General features: G+C 38.4%; 1 protein-coding gene across 1 annotated transcript in view; it reads right to left on the bottom strand.

The window, feature by feature from the left end:
• Col4a1 (Collagen type IV alpha 1) overlaps window positions 1-23,638 on the bottom strand; it is a 903,940-nt gene that overhangs the window by 318,018 nt on the left and 562,284 nt on the right. Inside the window, exon 23 of the mRNA XM_090402880.1 lies at window positions 19,748-19,939. Coding sequence (XP_090259006.1) covers window positions 19,748-19,939 — 192 coding nt within the window. The remainder of the gene's footprint in view (window positions 1-19,747; window positions 19,940-23,638) is intronic.

Raw genomic sequence — 23,638 nt, forward strand, 5'->3', positions numbered from 1 at the left:
TAGGGACATTTCAGAAAAAAATAGATAGAACACTACTTAAATACAACATCAAGACAACCTTCAAACCCCTGACAAAATTGAGAAATTTACTTAGCTCCCCCAAAGATTCTCTTCCATACCTTGCCCACCTAGGAGTTTACAAAATTTGATGTACCTGTAACCTACCTTACATAGGAGCAGGATACACCATTCCCAATAAGAAAAGATGAACACAAATGCCACATTAAATATCTCCACTATGGTAAAACAGACCAATTGGACCATGCTCCAAACATGCAGAATTGACTCGAAAGGCAGCACTAAGTCCCTACACTGCACTGCACCAAAACCTGGTTTGAAAGAAAATTCAAAGAAGCTTCTTGAATGCTAAAACATCATCCAAATCTGGAAAAAAAAATGGATTAATTATTATAAAAATGTGGAGGACCATCTTCACCCCTTATAGCAACCAGAGCAACACCATGCAGAAGAAATCTCAATACAAAAGGACTGTAAAAATTATTTAATGTAGTTCCATTTCTTTTACTCACCAGAGGTCAGGCTAGGATAAATGATTAACAAACATTTAGATTCATTTTACTTTTGTATAGTGCAGCGAAAAGTAGCTTGTATATATATTGTACATATGTTACTGATGATGATGACCTAAACACAGAGGTCGAAATGTCAATTATTACTTGCTTAATGTAAAGTAAAGTAATTATTCTAATATGTGGGTTGTGTCTCCAAAAATTCTTCACTATGAATCTGTTGGAGGATATTTAGTGAACGTCGTGAATTCATAATGCTGTGGAAAGCTAAATAATATTTTCAAATTTTTCTAATTTTTACTTGTTATTTTTACTGAGTGAATTTATTGTATTCATATGTTATATAAGTGTGCAAGACAGACAGAGTTATTTAAATTTAAATGCATACATTTCCATAAATTATATACTGTTCTGAAATGCATCTATGCACAATCAGAACAATGGCAAGTAGATGTCTTCATTAGGTGAACAAAATTTGGTGAATCTGTCCAGTATAAAATTTGTGAGATGTATTCATCATGAAAGTTGAAAGATTTGTGGAAGGAGAGCGAAACTGGTGAGCGAGTGTAATAAATGTTTCACGAGTGAATGTTGAAACTACAAATTATGTGATAATAGACTAAAGAGTATTAATAGAAGACCAGAAAATGTAAACATCAGTGATAATACTGGAAGTGTGGTTGCAGAAATTCAAGAGAATGTAGAAGACCTGAAAAAAGAAATGTGTTTGCATATACTCCTTCACAGGACAAAGCACAAGATTTAAAGGCTGACAGAAGCAACAAAACATTATTATTATTACCCCAAGACCTCATGGAGTCAAACACTCATCTGGAAGGTCCTTTTATCTCACACACACACACATCTCATCATACCATGTCTTAAACACACTCAAACTATTCGCAGACACCACACTCTCAGGTAAGGCATTCGAATCATTCACAACTCTGCACGAAAAAAACCTGCCTCTAACTACCATACTTATACCCTCTTTATACAGTTTCCAGGGATGACCTCTGGTTCTCCCTTGATCTCCCACTATTCTCTGTAGAGCTTCTCCACCATTGATCCTATGACAACCCCCTTACCAACTTGTAGGTCTCTATCATATCTCCCCTCTTCCTCCTCTCCACCAGATTCTGTAAATTACATTTCTCAATCTTTCCTCATACTCGACATTCCAGAGGTCAGAAACTACCTTAGTCAGTCACCTTTAGACTATTTCCAACATCTCTTCATCCTTCTGAAAACCCGGTGACTAAATCTGGGCACAAAAGTCCATGTGTGGACTAATCAAAGCCTTATACAACGGAACAAGAATCTCCCTACTTCTACACGTCAGTGTCCTCTGCATCATTCTAAGAAACCTTTGTGTTGTCTTCACAACTTTGGCGATGTGTCCCCTAAATTTTAGATTCTTATCCACTATCACCCCCAGATCTCTTATTTCCTCCACTTCCAACAATATATTCTCACCAAGCATAAATTCTGCATCCCATCTTTATTTTCCAAATTTTAAAACCTTACATTTTGCAACATTGAATTCACATCTCCATTTCCGTGTCAAATCACTCAATCTATTCAAGTCTTCCTGTAAGGCCACAACATCTTCACTTCTCTTTATGGTTCGTCCCAACTTTGCATCATCTGCAAACAACTAAATATCTCCATCCAAATTGTCGCCAATATCATTAATACACAAGTTAAACAGTAATGGTCCTAAAACAGACCCCTGAGGCACTCCACTAGTGACTTTCCCTTTCCTGGATATCGCACCCCCATACATAACTTGTTGATACCTATCAGATAGCCAGCACTAACCTAATATCCAACCCCATCTGCTCTAGTTTGAGTGTCAACTTATTACGAGGTACTCTATCAAAAGCCTTTGCGAAATCCAAGTATATTATGGTGTATCCTTCTCCTCTGTCCAAGGAAGCAGTCACTTTATTGTAATAAGTAAGTAGATTACTGAAACATGACCTCCCTTTAGTAAATCCATGCTGTCCATCAAAGATAATACCATTGTTGTCAACCCAACTCTGGATCCTAGTTCTCACAAGCTTCTCCAATAACTTAACCACAACACCTGACACACAGATAGGCCTATAGTTTGACTTGAGTTCGATCACCTCCTATATGAAGTGGCACAATCTTGCCCTCCTTCCACTCTTTAGGAACCTGACCAAGTGTTAACTCGTATTAAAAAAATATGTCAAGGCAGGTGTCAACTCCCTGGCACATTCCTTTAGAATACGCGGTAATATATTATCAAGTCCCACAGCCTTATTTACATCTAGTTTACTCAACTCCCCAGACACCTTTTGCTCACTTACAGTCAGTCTCTCCTCCCCATCATCAACTGCTCTCAATCTCTCCATGAAGTCACATTCACAAGATTGAAAGATCTTTATGAACTGCTCATTAGGTATCTCCAGCACACATTCTGCAACAGATGTCTTTATACCATTTTCTTAAATCAATGTCATCCTTCCATAATCATTCTTTCTTTTGATGGCTACATATTGAAAGAACTCCCTACGATTCTTTTTGGCTTCATTAGCTAACTGTTCATTCCTCTCTTTAGCTACTCCCACCAACCAAGTCACTCTCCTTGCCTGGTATTTGTAGACCTCATGAAATTGGTTATTTTCACTTCTCTTATGCTGCCCTTTTTCTCTGTATTGCATGCTTAATCTTGTTATTTATGCATCTCACACCTACCTTATTTAACCTTCTCACCCTTAGAATACATTTAGACATTGCATCTACTAGATAGTTTTTGAAAATCCCCCAAGCTGCATTCATCTCTTTTCCAGCTAACTCCTCATTCCATGCTACACCCGCAAGCTGTCTCCTGAGTTCTTCATGATCACCCCCTTTGTAGTTCCACATATACCCTTTTCTCACAGGGATCCACGCACTGCTGGCAACCACCCAGGTAATCACCTCATATTCACTCTCACTAATTGGTGGATGATTTGACACTAATTACATCCTCTGATGAGATGACGAAATCCAAGACCCTTAATCCTCATGTGCCCTCTTTAAATACTGTCTGAGGAAGTTATCCCTCAAAAACTCAAGAAACTCATTTTCTTTACTTCTAGTTGCTATCTCATCATTTCAGTCTATATTGCCATAATTAAAATCACCTATAATGATCACCCTTTTCTTATTTGCTTGGCTAATTTGACTATACATTTCACTATCACCACCATCCACATTACCTGATCTATAACAACATCCCACCAAGTATTTGATTCTATTCACCTCTATCTCACACCATACTGCCTCAAAACCACTGGCACTATTTCCCTCTTTCATCTCTACTTTGTATGGATATAACTCTTTCTTTATCAATAGCACTCCCTCTCCGTTTTTACCCCTTCTATCCTCACGAAACACATCATACCCTTCCATCTCTATTCCTGTCAGGATGTCATCCTCTTCCAACCATATCTCCCTTATTCCGACAATCTTTGGGTGCACAGACGTAATTAGTGCAACCATTTCATCTGCCTTGTTTCTTATACTTCTAGCATTGGGATACAAAACACGACAGCTCATTTCTGGATCTACAGCTAGTTCCAGTGATACCACTCACTTGATGTGATCTCTCCATGCTAGACTGGGGCCATTTCCCTTTCTGCTTCTTCATTTTAGAACCCTTTTCAATTTCATATATTTCCTCTTGATCCCTAGTCATCCCATTCCTTTCCTGCCTACACATGCTCTCACCTCCACTTGGAGCATCTACCTTTCTCATGCTGTGTACCTCTGTCCCCCCTGAACCTCCCCATTTTCCTGCTCCTCTTGCACACCCATTCTCTATACTCATACCACTCACTTCCCCATTCATTTCCACCTCTTCAATCTCTCCTATCTTACTTTCCTGCTCTTCCACATCACTCCCCTCTCGCTCTGATTCATTCTCTCTATTCACTTCTCCACTTTCCAGCAGCAGTCTCTCCAAGCGACTCACACCATAACCACTGAAATGCAGTCCATCGCTCCCATACAGCTCACTTCGTCCCTCAAACTCATTCCACACATTAACAAACTGTACTCCTATCTCCTCACACATTTCAGCGAGCATATCATTCATAATCCTTGCTCTCTGCCTCATTTCATCACAGTCATACCTAGGCAACACACTGATTACCCTTCCTGTCACACTATTCTCTTTTATCCTTCCAAGCAGCCTCCTGATATCCATTCTAACACGCTCTTTGTCCTCTCACAAATCATTTGTACCAATTAAAACCATCAACTCCTTTGCTCGCTCCTGCCTCATATTCAATGCCTCAATCACTCTACTCATTTTACCGCCCTGGAAAACATACCTTGTGCATTCTATCCTCTAGCACACCTTTAATAATGGAGTCGCCATACAAAGCCACTCGCTCATCTTTTGTTAACTCTTTCATGCCATCATGATTTATTTTAATAGTTTTGAGCTGAATTCTCTTAATTTCATTCCACATCCATTTCATTTCTTGCCTCATCCATTCCAATTCAACTTCCAAATCTTGCGACACATTCTCTCTATCATTCCATCTTTCTAATTCTCGACCACCTCTTCTCACTTTCACTCTCATTCATCCTTCTTTGTTTCCGTACTTTTCGTCCAACATTCGTCCAACTTTTGCTATCATTCTTCTTACTTTCAATCTCATTCATCTTTCTTTGTTTCCGTACTTTCGGTCTAACATGCATCTAACTTTCACTATCATTCTTCTCACGTTCACTGTCATTCATCTTTCTTTGTTTCCATACTTTCAGTCCAACATGCGTCCAGCTTTTGCCATCATTCATTCTTTTTCCGTTATCATTCATTCGTTCAATGTTTTTCACTTTCGATTTCTGTGTCACATAATATTTCTAGTATCATTCGTTCTCTCAATTTCATTTCCTTCCACCAGTCTCGCCTCACTTTCGTCCCTTTTAACATCTGTTATGGTTTTCAAATCACTCTTTTTCTTTTTTACTGATTTTTTAACATTTTTTCTCCTCTCTTTCTCACCATCCTTCTCTTTCAAACGTGCACTTATTTTCCCAGCGATATTCTCGCTACTAACACTTTCTGTCATCAATTTCATATTTGCATTCATCTGTTCATCGTTCAGGTCACACTTCGCACACACCCTTCTTCCATCCACTCTAAACATCCAGAAATCATTTATGTAATCGAAAGAATACATATAACAGCCCTCACACTTAACGAAACAACTGAAATCTAAATTAAAGTCATGGAATGACAATGCCACCGCTGTTTTTTTTTTTTTCCCTGCAGGTTACTAGGTCTAATAATAGCGATTTCATAATTAAGTTTAGGCAAGAAAAATCCCCCACACTAATAATACCGGTAGCGCACAACGTTTACAGCTGCTCTTACTCAAATAATTACGCATATTATTATTATTATTATTATTCCTGATACCTCCAAGGAGTCCGAAGACTCATCGCGGGAGGACATCTTCAACTGTCTCTACACCTTACCTCTACTACGAATCAACGCCATCTACCGCCCACCTCCAACACTACCACAACTAGATATATACTTAATTATCCCTAGAATAACTTATCTCAATCAGGAGCTCTTCTTAGACACGTCCACAGCGCTTGGCTCACTAACTAAGAACAGAAAAAAAAGAGCAAAAGGTCGATGATAACTTATGAATCAATATGCAAGTTGTGCAGAAGGAATAATGTAGAGTTTGTAGACCTATGGCCTCAGTTTGATAAACAGAATGATTTTACAATGCTGATGGACTGCACTTAAATGGAATTGGAATTAAGAGTCTAGATAGAGCTTTGTTCATGGATAGTGTAGAAGCGCAAAGTCAGGAAAACTAAAGACATTAGGGCAGATGCAGGCAAAGTATGTGTGTGTGTGTGTGTGTGAGTGAGTGAAGTCACCTATGAAGCAAATGAGTGTGTAAATGAAGAAAAAATGTGGAATCTAGTCTCTGAGACAACAATGTCGAATATGATAGTCATTTCAGGATGAAAAGGTGGTTGTGGGCCTTAGGAGATGCCGCAGTTTTTATATACTAATGCTAGAAACATCATGAATAAGAGGAAAGAGTTTTGGGCATTGTCAAAAGTTATAAGTATTAGTGAGACTTGACTAACAGCAGATGACATAGTTACATGGATAGAATGTAATGGATTTAGTATTTTCAGGGAGAATAGAGGAAACTGGGCAGGAGTGGAGTACTGCTGATGATAGCAGATGAAATGCAGCCAACAAAATTAGGAGTCAGTCAGGCAGATGGCAGTTCTTTTTGAGTCAATCTAGTGGGAGATTGAGGCCAATTGGACAAAATATAAAATTGGTTACTGCCATAGGCCTGGGGTGTCAGGGATAATGTGAAAGAAATGCTTCAGCAGATTATTAATGAGTGCAAGAGAGTAATTATTATGGGGGGGGGACTTCAACTTCGGTGATATAGACCAGAATGATCAAAGATCACATGGCAGGAAGGAAATGAAATTTATACACTTACCGAGAGATAATTACTTGAAGCAGAATGTGATGTAGGGGACTCAGGGTACTGGAAGTGTTGGATCTGGTTAGAGGATTTTCTGATCCTGTAACCAGGATCAGAGAGTAGAATGAGGGTAAAGAATTCACTGTAAAAAGGACGATCTGATTCTGAGGCAGCAAATTATAGACCAATCGACAAACCAAGAGTGGTGGTAAAAGTATGACATAACATGACGTCATGTCATGTTATGTCGTAATTACGTATACAAGGGTCAGTTATGCCTTAACTTCTAATAATAGAGTGACAGCTAAGTTGAATAAAGGGAAAGGCTACACAATGATACTGCTGGATTTTGTAAAGGTGTTTAATAGGATACCACATGGCACTCTATTACACAACTGCAACAAATGAGGAAGGATATAAAACTAGTGATATAGTTTTATCACTGGTTCATGGACAGATACCAAAAAGTAGTATATGGTGGAGCAGAATCCAGGAGCAGGCTGATGACTAATGGTGTGCTGCAGTGCTCTGTGCTGGGACCACAGCTGTTTATTTTGTACATGAATGATATAGGAAATAATTTATGGGAGATATTCAGTTGTTTGCTGATGATGCAAAGTTGGGTATGGTAATGGTTAATCAAGGTGATGAGAGTTTGCAGGATAATTTAAACAGGCTGATGGTCTGGACAAAACATAATGGCTGTCAATTTCCAAAAAAGTGTAAAGTTATGCACTTTGAGACACAAAGATTACAAGCTGTGTATCATGTTGAGGGAACTGTACTCCAGAAAACTGATGAAGCTAGGGATTTGGGGTAGTAGTAGATAGAAAGTTAAAGTTTAGAGAGCACATTTCAAAGTAGCCAGGATAGCTCACAGGATTACTTAGTTATTGAAGAACACACTCACACACACAGAGATAAGGGAGTTATCATTCCTCAAGAGGTTATCCCAGGAAGTTGCATAAGAATGTGGTTAGTCAAGGGCATGAGGAGTAGATATTTCACTTGGAGAGTGGTGAATTAATGGAATAGATTGCCCAAGTCAGTTGTGAGTGCTTTGTCTATTAATGGTTTCAAGAAAAAATGTTGTGTTGATACGGTATAGTGCAAAAAAAAAAACAGTAGTGAATAACTACAACAACAACAACATATATTATGGAGTAAAAGAGCTTATTAACAAAGAAATATATGTTTGCACAAGATGATCCAAAACCATCAGTGGAATCTTGTCTTTCAAGACAAGTTTCATAGAGCATACAAAGGTCCTCTGTCATCTCTGAGAACAAGGATTGGGACATCCGCTAAACATATTGCATAATTTTATCCCTTAGTTCATCAAGGTTTGAAGGCAGGTCATGGTGGAATACCCATTTCTTTAACATACCCCAAGCAAAGGTATCGAGTGATGTGAGATCAGGAGAATGTGAAGGGTATGGGAATTATGTGAATCTCCAAACGAGCCTCGAAAAGATGCCAAGAAATTATATTCTTGGTTTCTTCCTTTATCCAAGCATAAGCAAACAAAGTTTGCAAGTGAAGTAATTTCATGAGAGGCTACTTTTATATAGAGACTAATGATTTCACATTAATTGCTTTAGTATCCCACAATGCAAGGTACACATGCTTACGAACTCCTGTATAATGCTATGCATAATGGAAAGGACCACTACCCAGACTGTTTCAAACTTTTTTTTTTGAGGTCTCATCAGTGGGAGCCATACCCCCTCATCATGCCCCCCCACCTCCTTCAGTCTTCTAGACTCCTAATTGTATTGTCTGAACCTTTTTTTTCATATTCAACATTCCAGAAACCACTTCAGTCAGTTGCCTCTAAGTATACTCTGATTGTATACTCTGTATCCCATGTTTGTTTTTCTGAAATTTAAAGCTTTACACCAGTAATCCCAATCCCATGCACATTCACTAAGTCTATTGAAGTCCTTTTCTAAATTCACAACTCCTGCACTAATCCTCACAGTTCCTCCAAACTTTGCATCACTTGCAAACAACTAAATATCTCCATTCCACCACAATATCATTAATACATAGGTCAAACACCTATGGTTTTAATTCAGAACCTTGGGCACAACACAAGTGACTTTCCTCTTCTGGGATGTTACTCCTCTATATCACAGCTTGGTACCTACCAGATAGCCAATCCCCAGTTCAACAGACTAATCTATTATTCAATTACATCCATTCCGGTTTAACCATCAGCTCATCATACAGCAGTCTAACAAAATCCTTTGCAAAATTTATACCACTGTATATGCACTCCTGTCTACAATGCACCAGTTACCTTATTGTAATAATTAATCAAATTACTAAAACATGACCTTGCTTTAGCAATTCCATACTGGCCATCATCATTAATGCCACTGTTGTCAACTAAGTTCTGGATCTTGATCCTCACTGACTTCTCCAACACTTTAACCACCACTTGACATAGACATACAAATTAGCCTATAATTTGAAACTTGAGTCTTATAAACTCCCTATATAGTAGTGATATCTTGCCTTCCACTCCTTTGAAACCTGGCCAAATGTAAAACTCATTTTGCGAAGGGTAGATTATGCCTCAGTAACTTGCTCAGGTTTTATAACACAGTGACGGCTGAACTGGATAAGGGTAATGGATTTACAGTGATACTGCTGGACCTGGCTAAGGCCTTTGACAGGATACCACATAGAATTCTAATCCATAAACTACAACATATGGGAATGGTTATAGGATTGGTGAGATGGATAGGAGGGTGGTTGATGGAGAGATATCAGAGAGTAGTTTACTCAGGAGTAGAGTCCAAAAGACGGCTTGTGACTAGTGGTGTGCCACAGGGTTCTGTTCTTGGACCACTACTTTTCAATTTGTTCATTAACGATATAGGAAAGGATCTGAGAGGAAGTGTTCATATGTTTTCTGATGATGCAAAGTTGGGTAGAGCAATAGTGAGTGCACAGGATGTCAAAATTTTGCAAGATGATTTGGATAGTTTGGAGGACTGGGCTAAGGAAAATGGATGTCGATTTAATGTGGCAAAATGTAAGGTTATGCATTTTGGGGTGAAAAGATTAGCAGCAGTATATCACATTGGTGGAACTGTACTCCAGGAGATTGATGCCAGGGACTTGGGAGTTGAAGTTTAGGGGGAACATTGCAAAAGTGGCTAAATCAGCTCATCAAATCACTTGGATGCTAAAGAATATTTTGACGAGCAGAGACAAGCAAGTTATTGTTCCTTTGTATCAAGCCTTGATAAGACCCCATCTAGACTACTGTGCCCAGATATGGACGCCAGGGTTTTTTCTTGATGGGGAGGAGGTGGAGAGGATCCAGAGACAAGTGATCAAGATGTTAGCAGGTCTATGGAATGAACCTTATGAGAACAGGTTGAAGAATTGTGGGTTGCAAAAATTGGTTGATAGGCGGAAAAGGGGAGATATGATTGAGACATTCAAATTGCTGAAGTGTTTCTATAGGATTAATTCAGAAGATATTTTTGAGAACAGGACTGGTGGTGGGAGGACTAGGGGACATCCATGGAAGCTGGGCAAGAGTATGGTTAGTAAGGGTGTTAAAGCTAGATTTTTTTACTTTTAGAGTGGTGAATGAGTGGAATAAGCTGCCAGAGTCTATTAGGGTTGCTATGACAGTGAATGAGTTCAAGATAAAGTATGATAGATACTGTGTGAATGTCGAATAGTTGTGATGGACATGATGTTTAGGGCCTCCCTCGATGAGGCTAAGGACTCCTTGGAGTCGCCCATAATAATAATAATATTAAACAAGTCTGTCAAGGGAGATGTCAAAACCCTGCAAGATGACTTAAATAAACTGACAGTATAAAGAAAAGACAAACACCTGAACCATTCAGAGAATTTAAATTATTTTTTTAATGATTCTCATCGAAGAGAAGTAATATTAATTCACAAAATAAGAAATTTTGAAGTCAGTTTGTTCAAAGAATATATTTGGTTAAAATATGATTCTAATGTAGCATTATGTACTATTTGTGTCAAGTTTTATAGTTTGAGGGACAGTGCAACAAAACTTTGTCTAAACAAATCAAACGTCACTGAACCATTTATTGTTATTATTATCCTCAGATCACCATGGAGTCAAAGACTCATAGTGGAAGGTCACTCTATCATAGGCACTGATCATTGTATTGTGCCTTAAATATACTCAACATCCTCTGTAGACAAAGCACTCTCAAACAATGTATTCATAAATTCACCATTGTCCATGAAAAAAAAAAATAAAAGAATTCCTTTGCACTTCTTTGTTCACATCCCTCCTTGAACAATATCCAGAGATGACTTCCTGTACTCTTTATATATTAGATTGAGAAGGTGAAGATTGTAAATATCTTACCACACTATGATAGAGACGAATTGAGGAGCAGAGTTCCTTCTGCACAATCTAAATGTAGACTGTGCAGAAGGAATGATGTAGGATTTTTGAATCTGGGGATCTGTGTTTGAAGGAAAGAAGAACCTATATAATGCTAATGGACTGCATCTAAACAGTTTGGTGTTAGGTGTCTACAGAGAGATTCATTCACTGAGCACATTGAAGTGCAAATTCAGGGAAACTTAAGCAATTAGTGTGGAAGCAAGTGAGTTTGTGTGAAAGCACCGATCAAGCTAGTAAGTGTGAGAATGACCAAGTGAGGAATCTAGTCTCTCAAGTAAAAATAGTGAATAGGGTAGTCAATTCAGGAAATAAAGGTGGGGGGGGACTAAAGGGATGCTTCAGTTTCTATATACTAATGCAAGAAGTATCAGGAAAAAGAGGGAGGAGTTTTTGACATTGGTTAGTGCAAACTCACGAAAAGTTATAGGCATCAGTGTGACTTAGCTAACAGCAGATGATATAGTTACAAGGCTAGCATGTGAAGGGATTAGTATTTTCAGGGAAGATAGAGAAAAGAGGATGGGGAGAGTGGTACTACTGATGATATTTGATGAATTGTAGCCCAAACGAATAGGAGATAGGTAGGAGAGTTGCTGTTCATTTGAAGCATTCCTGTGTTAGATTAAGGCAGGTAACACAAAATATACAGTTTGTTGTTGCTATAGGCAAGATAGTTCCATAATACACACATAATCTGAAAAACATGCATCGCTAAATTAGTACAATGAATACAGGTCGAATGATTATTATGGGGGACTTCAACTATGAAGATATAGACTGGCAGGAAGGAAATAGAATTTATACACCTACTAAGAGATAATTACTTAAGGCAGCATGTGATGGAGGAGATTAGGAGTGGGAGAGTATTGGACCTGGTCATAGGATCAGAAAAGCTATACATAACCAAGGTGACCACATTGCCTCCAATTGGTGAAAATGACCATGCACTCTTCACTTGGAAGAATGTACAACATGAGGAATATTCTGTCAAGAAGAGGTATATGTGGAACTATAAGGCAGGTGATTATGAAAACTTTAGGAAGAAGCATAAATCTGTGCCATGGCATAAAACACTGCAGGTTAAGGATGTTAGTAGTGCATGGGATATAGTTAAGGGTCAATTAGAGGAAGCAATAGTAAATTATGGAAGTATATAAGAAGAAAAGTGACCAGCAAACTCATGAACAATAGAAGGCTCAAGCAAGAAAGGTGACCAGCATGGTAAGGAAGGCCAAATCAGCTTACAAGAAGAATCTAGCCAAGCATGCCAAAGGAAATCCCAAAGAGTCCTTTCATTATGTGGCAAGTAAGAAAAAGAATGACTATGGAAGACTAACCTTAAAGAGTGATGATGATCACGATGAGACAGAAGTAAAAAAAATAGTTGAGTTACTGCGTGACCATTTTGCAAGGGTATATCATCCTAGTAAGGTTACTGCTTTAACCACCTTACCAGCCATTATGGATCAAATATGCATCCTCATACACTTTGTATCCATAATATTACAATTTTAATATGCACTTTGCATACATGATAACCTTGATGTCTATAGATGTCTTGGCTGGTAGCGTGGTTAACATATGTGACAGACACTGATGTGGGAACAGACATAGATGAATTGGAGTTTCTTAGGATATTGCAGAATCTCAATGTACATACAGCTGTGGAATTAAATGAGATATCAGGTAGGGTTGTGCGAGAATGTTCAGGGAAACTGACAGTGCATCTCACTGTCAGTTTCCCTGAACTTTAATATTAGTCTCAGCTCTAGTAGAGTTCTAAGGGGGTGGAAAGAGGGGAAAATAATTTCCTTGCATAATGGAGGTTCTAAGACAGCAGTAGGAAATTACAGCCCAATTAGAATCTCAGGCATTATGGTAAGATTGACCAGAAAGAGAATGGAGGTCAACATGGCTTTGTGAAGGGTCTGTCATGCCTTAGTAATTTATCTATTATCCTTAGTAATTTTTATGATAGAGTAACAGCCGAATTGGATAAGGGAAATGGCTACCCAATAATTTTGCAAAGGCATTTAGCAGACCGCATACACAAATGAGGACAAATGACACTTCTTAAGGGGGATAATATGATGGCTGCTGCAGAGATATCAAAAAGTGGTATATGGAGGTGCAAAATCAAGACGAAAACAGGTAACTAATGGTGTGTCACAAGGTTCAGTGCTGGAACCATTGCTGTTTAATTTTTACATAAGTGATATAGGAAATGTCAAGTTGTTTGATGATGATACAAAATTAGGTAGTTTAAATAGGCTGTCAGGATGGACAAAAAATAATGGGTGTCAGTTTAATGTGGAGAAATGTAAGGTTATGCATTTTTGAATAAAATATTACAAGCTGTATCATATAGATGGCATTGTTCTCCAGGAAATAGATTAAGCTAGAGATTTAGGGGTGGCGGTGGACACAGAGTTAAAGTTTAGAAGATATATTGCTAAGGTTGCTCATAAGATCATTTGGCTATTGAAGAACACATAAACATGTAGAGATAAGGAAGTCGTTATTCCTCTTGATACGGCCACATCTGAGTTACTCAGCTCAAGTTTAGTCTCCTGGATTTCTTGGGGGATGAGGAAGCAGTGGAGAGTATTCAGAGGCAATTGACCAAGATGGTGAGTACTTTGTGAAATTTCCCATCAGGATAGATTCAGGGTGTGTGGAGTGAAGAAGTTGGTTGATAGGAGAAAAAGAGGGGATATGATAGAAACATTTAAGTTACTTAAAGGATTTTATATAAAGATGCAGGGGAAATGTTTCAGCACTTCGATAGAAGGATCAGAACAAGGGGGTCTTCCCTGGAAGCTGAAGAATTGCTTGGAGAATTGTGAATGAGTGAAATGAGTTGCCAGAATCAGTTGTGAGTGAACTGTCTCTTAATAGGTTCAAGGAGAGGTGTGATAGATTGTGTGGATAGATTCAGTCTCCTGCAATGAGTCTTCAGACTTAAAGGAAGTGCCAGTATAATAATAATAATAACAATAATAATATTATTATTATTACCCCAAGACCTCATGGAGTCAAAGACTCATCTGGGAGGTCCTTTTATCACACACACACACAGCTCATCATACCCTGTTTTAAACACATTCAAACTCTTTGAGGACACCATATTCTCAGGGAAGGCATTCCAATCATTCACAACTCTGCACGAAAAAAACCTGCCTCTCACTCCCCTACTCACACCCTCTTTATACAGTTTCCAGGGATGACCTCTGGTTCTCCCCCTGATCGCCCACTATTCTCTGTAAAACTTCTCCTGACTATTTTATGACAACTGCTTTGATGTTATTCTGACAAGAACCCCTACCAATTTTTCTATCTCTATCATTACACACATCTGCTGGACTATAAATTGCATATTCCAACCTTACTTCACACTCATCATTCCACAAACTGCCCCCTCCCTGTGGGGCTTCTGTTCATGGTGGAAGGGAACTCCCAGGTACTGGTTATTTTCATTCTAACTGTTTTTCCTTGCTTTTCTTTCTGTATTCTTTGCTCTACTTCTCCTCAGTCTTTTTTACTATCCTATCTTCCAAACCACCATCACTGAATTCTAATGCCCTACCATCATGTTTGCCATGCAGTGCAACTCATGGACATCCAGAAAAGGAGATATTTTGGCCTCTGCTTTGGCAAGACAGGCAGTCCTGGATGGCCTGGCCATGATCAGTCAGATAGTGGGCTTGCCTGCTAGGGTCAATGGTGTTGCAGTAACTTTCTCGCACCATGGTCTGATGTTGGGATCCAAGTTTGCTGTTGTGCTGGTATAGCATCTGGTGTAGCCCTGCTACCAGATGCTATACCAGCTTGCTTGCCAGTCAGTGGGCATCTATGTATGGCTCTATATGGGTGGGGAACTCTGGCATCAAATCTAAAACTCCTTGAACATGAATTCTTCATCCTCAAACCAAACTCCCAATCAAGTACTGATATTGTAAATACAGTGTTTGGTAATAGAAGTAAGAAACAAAAGATATATGATACCAGTTTAAATATACTAGTGTTTTTGATCATCCATGCGATAGGTGAAAAGCCAATATGGAAAATGTCATCCTTCTTAACAGAAGGATGACATTTTCCATATCAAAACTGTTAAGGAAATTATGATGATATCCTTGTGGAAATATCATGTCAGCAACATTCCGAGAAACTACTGGGAGCAACATCAATAGGTGGAATACCAATCACAGTAATACCTCAAAAAAAACACTGAATTCTTGTAGTGGATCAGAATGAGATCTCCTTGATGTTCCTGATGAGGAGATATGTTCAGAGCTTAAAGATCAGGGAATGACAGACATCAGACACATCCTGATATGTAGGAATGGTCACCTGGTTCCAACCAGGAACATCATCCTTCCTTTTGATAAAACTAAGCTTCCAACATCTGTAAAAGAAGGGTATCTCAACTGTCCTCTTAGAGCATACATTTCAAATTCACTAAGATGCTTTAAACATCAAAAATATGGACATACCCAAACTGCCTGTCATAGCTTTACCTATGCCCAGTGTGGTAGAAAAGTGTATGATAACAAATCTTGCTCTGCAAAAAAAAAAAAACTAAATGTGTCGACTTTCAGGGAGATCATCCCACTTAATCTCATGCAAGTGAGAGGTGGAAAGATGAAAAATAAATAAAAAAATTAAAACGGAACAAAATATATCATATCAAGATACAAAAAGAAAGTTAGCCACCACTACACCTGCTCTGAGATCCTCATATGCTGAGAAAGTAACAATTAAGAAAAAGTCATCAGCAACTCAAACTTGTATGTTTATTTCCTATCTGAAATTTTCACCATACCTGAACTTGATGATCATGAGTACTTCTCTGCCTGCTAAGTGCATGAATTGCATGTCCTACAGTCTTATTCCAGAGAAGCTTCCAAAAATAGTTCCATTCGATATCCACTTGTCAAAAAAAAAAAAAAGTATCTCAAAAATATCACTTTTGCCAACTGACCCTGACATTTGAGATGTATTGAGTATTTCTTTCCAGAGGAAGAGATGGATGCTGAAAGTGCATACTTCCCAAAAACAACTGATAAATATAAACTTGGCAAAGGTAAGCCCTCAACCGCCTGAAAACCAGACAAGTCTATACAGCAAATAGGAAAATTTTTACAATGGAAACTGTCATGGGTTTCACCAGAATATCAATAATATCAAGATTTTGTTGCAGAAAAATAAACCTTTTTGTTTCTGTCTTTTTTTTTTTTTATAGTATCTCTTATCCAAAGCACATCTCCTTGCGGGCATGTATACTGCTATGCATTAAGGGAATGGCCACTACCCAGACCAGTTTCGACCTTTATTGAGGTCTCATCAGTGGGAGGCAAACCCAGAGTGGTGATACTCAGGCAGAATCAATGGAGAGGCCATATTTACCTATACGAGTTGCCAACAGGGGTACCACCTTATTATTAAATTACTCTGGATTTAGAGAAAGATGTTAGAAGTTTATTTTGCACTTGGTTAGACTATAATAAATTTAGTTCAATCCTTTATCCAAGTGTAAGCGAACAAAGTTTGTGCCTGAAAATATCTTCAGGACTGAGGTAAGGTGGTGCAACACCAGGCAACTCCGAGCAAAGGTGGACCAAGCTCTCATCACTCCTTGTATCAGTACCCATAATGCAAAGCACATCTCCTTGTGAAAATGTATGCTGCTATGCATTAAGGGAAGGGTCACTACCCAGACCGGTTTCGACTGATGAGACCTCAATAAAGGTCGAAACCAATTGGAAGCTTGGGTGATGAATGGCAATGCTGTAGCCCGTGAAGTTTTAACTGAGGCTTGGCTGTTGCTGTCACCCAGGGCCTGAGTGGGGGGTAATGAATGGCAATGCTGTAGCCTGTGAAGTTAACTGAGGCATGGTTGTTGCTGTTACCCTTCCAGATGAGCAAATGAGAGGCGCTGCTTGGTGGTGGGGGAGCCTGCCATGGTGTAGAGCCAACTGAGTTTCTGACCCTGCGAGTCACTCATTATTGGGCGATCCTGGGGATTTTAAGAGTTTTTGGAAGAGGTATCCCTGCACTTAAACAAAGGGAAACTGGTCTGGGTAGTGGCCCTTTCCTCAATGCATAGCAGTATACATGTCTGCAAGGAGATGTGTTCTGCATTATGAGAGATACTGAGACAAGGAGTGATGAGAGCATGGTCCAATTTTGCTATGAGTTGCCTAAGGATGTACCACCTTACCTCAGTCCTGAAGATATTTTCAGGTGCAAACTTTGTTTGCTTACACTTGGATAAAGGATTAAACTAAATTTATTATAGTCTGACCAAGTGCAAAATAAATTTCTAATATCCAGAGTACTCAGTATTTGGAACACACTCTCCTTCTGCACCTCTAACCCCTGAACCTGCCCTATAGTATTGAAACCTTCTTCTCCAGGATGAAATACTCCAATAAAATGTTCATTGAACAACTCCACTATGTCCTCTGCATGAGTCACTCGATTCCCATTTTTATCCCACAACGTCATTCTTCCACAATCATTTCTCCTCCTATTGGCCACATAGCTAAAAAATTCGCTAGGATTTATTTTGGATCTTAGGGCCAATCTCTTCTCATATTCCAGTTTCGCTTTCCTTATCATACTAGTCACTCTCCTGGCCTGTGTCATAATTTTCATGCATCTGCTTTTCATCTGTCTCCTTATATCTCTTCCATAGCCTCTTTTTCATATGCAGTTCCTGTTTGATATTGTTTGTGTAGCTTTCCAATTCTGTCCTCCATGGAACTGCCCCTAGCTGATACCTAAGAATCACCTGCCTTATAATTCCACATACGTTCTCTTTTCTTGGCTACACCTGCATGTCTATTCATCTTCCAAGTCAAAACCACATGATCACTCTCTCCAACTGGTGGGAGAGATATCATCTCACTTATTATCAGCTCTTCTGATGCTATGATGAAATTCAAACTCTTGAACCTTTTGTTCCCTCTATTACATGTTGCCTAAGACATTTGTTCCCTCAAGAATTCTAGAAATCCAATCCCCTTATTACTACATGCATTTTCCTCTTCCCAGCTTATACTGCTGTAGTTAAAATCTCTCATAACAATCATTCTTCTTGCACTCACCAAGCTCAACTGCCTAAACATCTCCTACTCCTCACCCTCTTTGCTCCTTGGTTTGCAGAAACACCCCACTAAATATCCTGTCTTGCCCACCTCTGCCTCACACCATATGCTTTCAAAACCATTAGTGTCACTGCCTTCCAAAGCCTCCACTCTTAGAGCACATAAGTTAAGTCATCACTTATCATACGCAGTGCTCCCTCAGCATGTATTCCTTTCCTACCGAAAAATACTGTACCCTGCCACTTCAATTCCTGTTATTATATCATCCTCCGTCAACCACATCTCAGAGTTCCCAATAATCTTTGGCCAGGCTGATGCCATCATCGCCACCAATTCATCTCCTTTATTTCGGATACCCCTGGCATTAGTATAAAGCATAAAAATGTCACTGCTTCTATACCTATCACTGTCCCCTCTCGACACCACTGGACCCAGTGTTACTTGATGTCATCCCCCTTCTTCCAAGCATTCATTCCCACAAGAGGCCACCTCTGATACCATCTATCCTGGGAATTCTAGTTTCCCCTGCATTGACACACTGACTCGTTCAGAAAACAGCAATCTCTCCAGATGCCCTTGTCCTTCCTCATTCAAATGTAAGTGGTCTCTCGCATACAGTTCCCCTGTGTCCTCGAATGCTCTCCAAGCATCCACATATTCCAATCCTCTCTTCTGACACATTCTGGCTATTATGCTATTCAGTATTACTGTTCTTCTGCTCAACTCGTCACTATCATACATGGGCAATACACACACAATCTTTCCTCTCTGTGTTTTCTTTTGCACATCCTCAAGCAAGAATCTCAGATCTCTCGTGAATGATTTACATTGCCTCTCAAGTCATTCATGCCCACCATCACAATCATTTCTTCCATCCTTTCACCCCCACTTTATTGCTATAGCCACATTTTCTATAATTCCTCCAGGCAAACATACCTCTGGCATCCTGCACATTTAATACATTTATACCCTATCTTGCACACCCGAGATCTACGGCGTTTTCAAGTTTTACTGAAAAAAATAGCATTTTCTTAATTTCAAGCTATGTTATTGAAAGAATGACTGCAAAATAGTTCTTTATTTTAAAAAAATAATTTTTAACAGAAACTATGCTCAAAATAATATTTGTTTTTCCCTTTATTTAAACTGATTTAAATTTTAAATTTTGAGTAAACACAAACATATATTAACCTCTTGGTCCTGGAGGTCCAGGTAAGCCATCTTCTCCTTTATCTCCTTTTGGTCCTGGCAAACCATCAAAACCTGTTTTGCCTGGAATGCCTGGGATACCTTCTAATCCATCATTTCCAGGAAGTCCAGGAAGTCCTCTTGGCCCAGGTGGCCCAGGTGGAAGAATGAGATTTTCTGGTGGAGGTAGCTTCCCTAAAATTGAAAGAATATATAAAAAAAGAAATATATGCATGGATCTACAGAATTGTGCATTCTTCCATAACCTATCTATACATACAATTCTGAAATTATAAGACAGTTCCAAAATCTGAAATAATAACATTTAAGGCAGAAAAATTTCCATTAAGCTAATAATCTAGAAAATCTTTTCTGATAATCTAGAAAAGACAATATAAAACTGTCATACTCATAAATCAAAGTTGACTTATAGAAAATCAATCACTTGTATTAGAACTGTATGTATTGGAATACATTTAGTTGTTAACTTTATACCAAGGAGAGAAGGCATTCAGCAAACTATGTTTTATCCCCCCCCACCGCACTCCACCCCTGAAACACCCACATACATGTACATCCTGAAATCAGAAATTATTATTATTATTTGACACCTCCAGGGAGTCAAAAGACTCATCAAGGGAGAGTGTGCTAACAGCATCGAACGATCGGTCCCCTTCCAACTACTAACTGCGCTCAAACTTACTTAACTGAGCCATTAGTAACAGAGGCTCTACCAATCAACCAAAATTAGTAATACGTCAAATTCTTTAATCAAGACAGAAATTTCAACTAAGCATCCACTGATGTTTAGTGAGTTCCATTTAGAATGACAAACTAGCAGAATAGAATAATGTGTAAAAAAATGTGTTCCAAATTTCTAATTTTTCAGTGTTTTCTTAGATTTAATTGTGTATTTTTAGTATATTATTGTAGTTTTTTAGTGTAATTATTGCACTACAGTATTTTATAACATAATTGCAGAAATATTATTAGTTTTTACTACTCTAAGAATGGTGGTGAAAATGTGTCACAACAAGGCAGTGTCTAAAGCTCAAGTTGTTACTACTGAGGAGAGCATTTGCTCTGATGAACAAAAGTACTGTTGCAGTGTTGATGATAATTTATCTGAGGATTTGAAGATATCTGAAGAGTTGACATTAGAAATATCTCGATTAAAAGAAAGTATTAGAAAATTGACCAGAGAATTGGAAAAGGGGGGGTAAACGTTTTGATAGAAGAGATAAGATAGGAGGAGTACTACTAATGATATCAGATGACTTATGTCCAGTTCGGGTAGAAACTCAATAAAACAATGATGGTAAAAGTGTCCCATGTAGTGGTGAGTTTGAGGCTATCTGGTGTGGATGATAACAGAATGAAATACGTGGTGGGGTGTTGCTACAGGCCTGTAGCTCAGTTGCATGGGAGAAAGAAATGCATTGCCAATTTAGTCTTATGGGTACCAAATGAGTGAGCATTATGGGTGACTTTAATTTTCCAAGCATTGTTTGGGTAGAAGAGAAATCTCATGGTAAGAAAGAAGAGGAATTTATTGAATCGTTGTGGGACAACTTTCTCAAGCAGCATGTGAAAGAAGGAACTCGAGATCAAAGAATGTTGGATTTGCTCATAGCATCAGAAGAAGTCTCTGTTAAGAATATGGCTAATTTATCACCAATTGGTGAGCGTAATCTGCTGTGCTTTCTTGGGAAAATTAAAACAGGTTTCATGCTGAACTACAAAAAAACTGGAAATTATGATCAACTTAGGAAAGTACTATCTTTGGTTCCATGGTATCAGTTACTGAATGGGAAAAATGTCAGCAATGCATGGGAATCTTTGAAAAAGTAGTCATATGAGGGGCGGTATCTGAATGTATCCCTCATGTTCGAAGAATAAATAGGCTGGGAGTGAAATGGATGTGCATCTTTATTTAAGATGTTATCTACAAGAAGAAGATGTGGAAAGAATATCGTGAGAATAAGAGTAAGAAGAGTTATGAAATGTATAAAGCTCAGGCCAGAAAAGTAACGAGTATTGTAGGGAAAGCTAAATCAGAGTATGAAAAGAAATTGGCCATGCAAGCCAAAGGCAATCCAAAAGAATTTTATTGTTATCCTGCAAAGCAAAAGAAAGAATGAATGTGAAAAAATAACTTTATTGAATGCAGATTGCACCCAAGCATTGGAAGCTGATGAGATTATTCAGGTAATGAGTGCTCACTTTGCTAAGATATATCATCCAGGTGTATGTAATATGGTGCACAGTGCTACTTCTACAATGGATGAAGAATTAGAGGATTATGAAAATGAGGTTGAAGAGCTGTTGCATAACCTGGATAAAAATTTGTTCTATAGGAACAGATAGAATATCAGTCCATTTACTAAAGGAATGTTCAGTCGAACTGGCTAGGCCTTTCACATGTTTGTATAACTTGAGTCTCAGCTCAGGAATGATACCACAGGAATGGAAGGAATGTACAATAGTTCCACTGTACAAAGGGGGGGGGGTGCAAAAACTGATGTGTCTAACTACCAACATATCAGTATCTCTGGTAGTGAAGATTTTGGAGAAGATGGTAAGAAAAAGCATATACAGAACTAGGTAGACAAACATGTTATATACTCTGCAAGGAGCAGCATGAGTTTACTAATCATGTTAATATTTCAGCAATTTGCTCATATTTTTTAATAATGTTAGGGTCAACAGAAGCTTTTCCACTTGGTTATACTATAAATTAAAGATACCATAAAATTATATACTTGGTTTAATCCTTTATCCAAGTGTAAGCAAACAAGTTTGCAGCTGAAATATTTTTAGGACTGGGGCAACTCATATAGAGAAGCTAATACCTTCACATCACTTGTCTTAGTATTCCATAATGCAAAGCACACCTTAACATGTATAATGCTATGAATTATGGGAATAAAGGTCAAAACCAGTCACTATCCAGGCCGGTTTCGACCTTGATTGAGGTCTCATCAATGGGAGCCAGACCAAGAAAATGATACTAAGGTTGCAGAAATGCAGAAGTCATATTTTCATGTATGAGTAGCCAAAAGGTGTCACACATTATTATTAAAATACTCTGGATTAGAGAAAGTTGTTGGAAGCTTTTCCACTTTTTTATACTATAAATTAAAGATCCCAAGGCATTAGCTTCTCTATGTGAGTTGCCCCAGTCCTGAAAACAGTTCAAGCATGTTTGCTTACACTTGGATAAAAGATTAAACCAAATATATAATTTCTTGGTATCTTTAATTTACAGTATAACTAAGTGAAAAGCTTCCAACAACTTTCTCTAATCCAGAGTACTTTAATAATAAGGTGTGACACCTTTTGGCTACTTGTATATAAAAATATACAAGTAGCCAAAATACTAATACTTAATACTAATACTCTTAAATCTGGCTTAGTATCACCTCTGACTCTGTCTCCTACTGATGAGACCTCAATAAAGGTTGAAACTAGTCTGGGGTGACCTTCCCATAATGCATAGCATAATACATGTCTGCAAGGAGATGATGTGCTTGCATTATGGGATACTGGGATTATGGGATAAGACAAGTGATGTGAAGGCATTAGCTTCTCTATACAAGTTGCCCCAGTCCTGAAAATAGTTCAGACACATCCCTTGATCCAAGTCAAGAGTTTATATTCCAGTCGCACCCATATTATTCAGTTTATGCAACCGCCTTTCATCGTGGTATCCTATCAAATGCCTTAGAAAAATCCAACTTTATCATAGTGTATCCGTTCCCTTTATCCAACTCGGCCCTAACATATAAATTAAAGATACAAAGAAATTATACACCTGGTATATTCCTTTATCCAAAAGTAAGCAAACAAGTTTGTGTCTGAACTATTTTCAGGACTGGGGCAACTTGTATAAAG

Source organism: Typopeltis vanoorti, chromosome 13 (assembly GCF_054136105.1).
Source record: "Typopeltis vanoorti isolate ZY-2024b chromosome 13, IOZ_Tvanoo_1.0, whole genome shotgun sequence".
Lineage (NCBI taxonomy): Eukaryota > Metazoa > Arthropoda > Arachnida > Uropygi > Thelyphonidae > Typopeltis > Typopeltis vanoorti.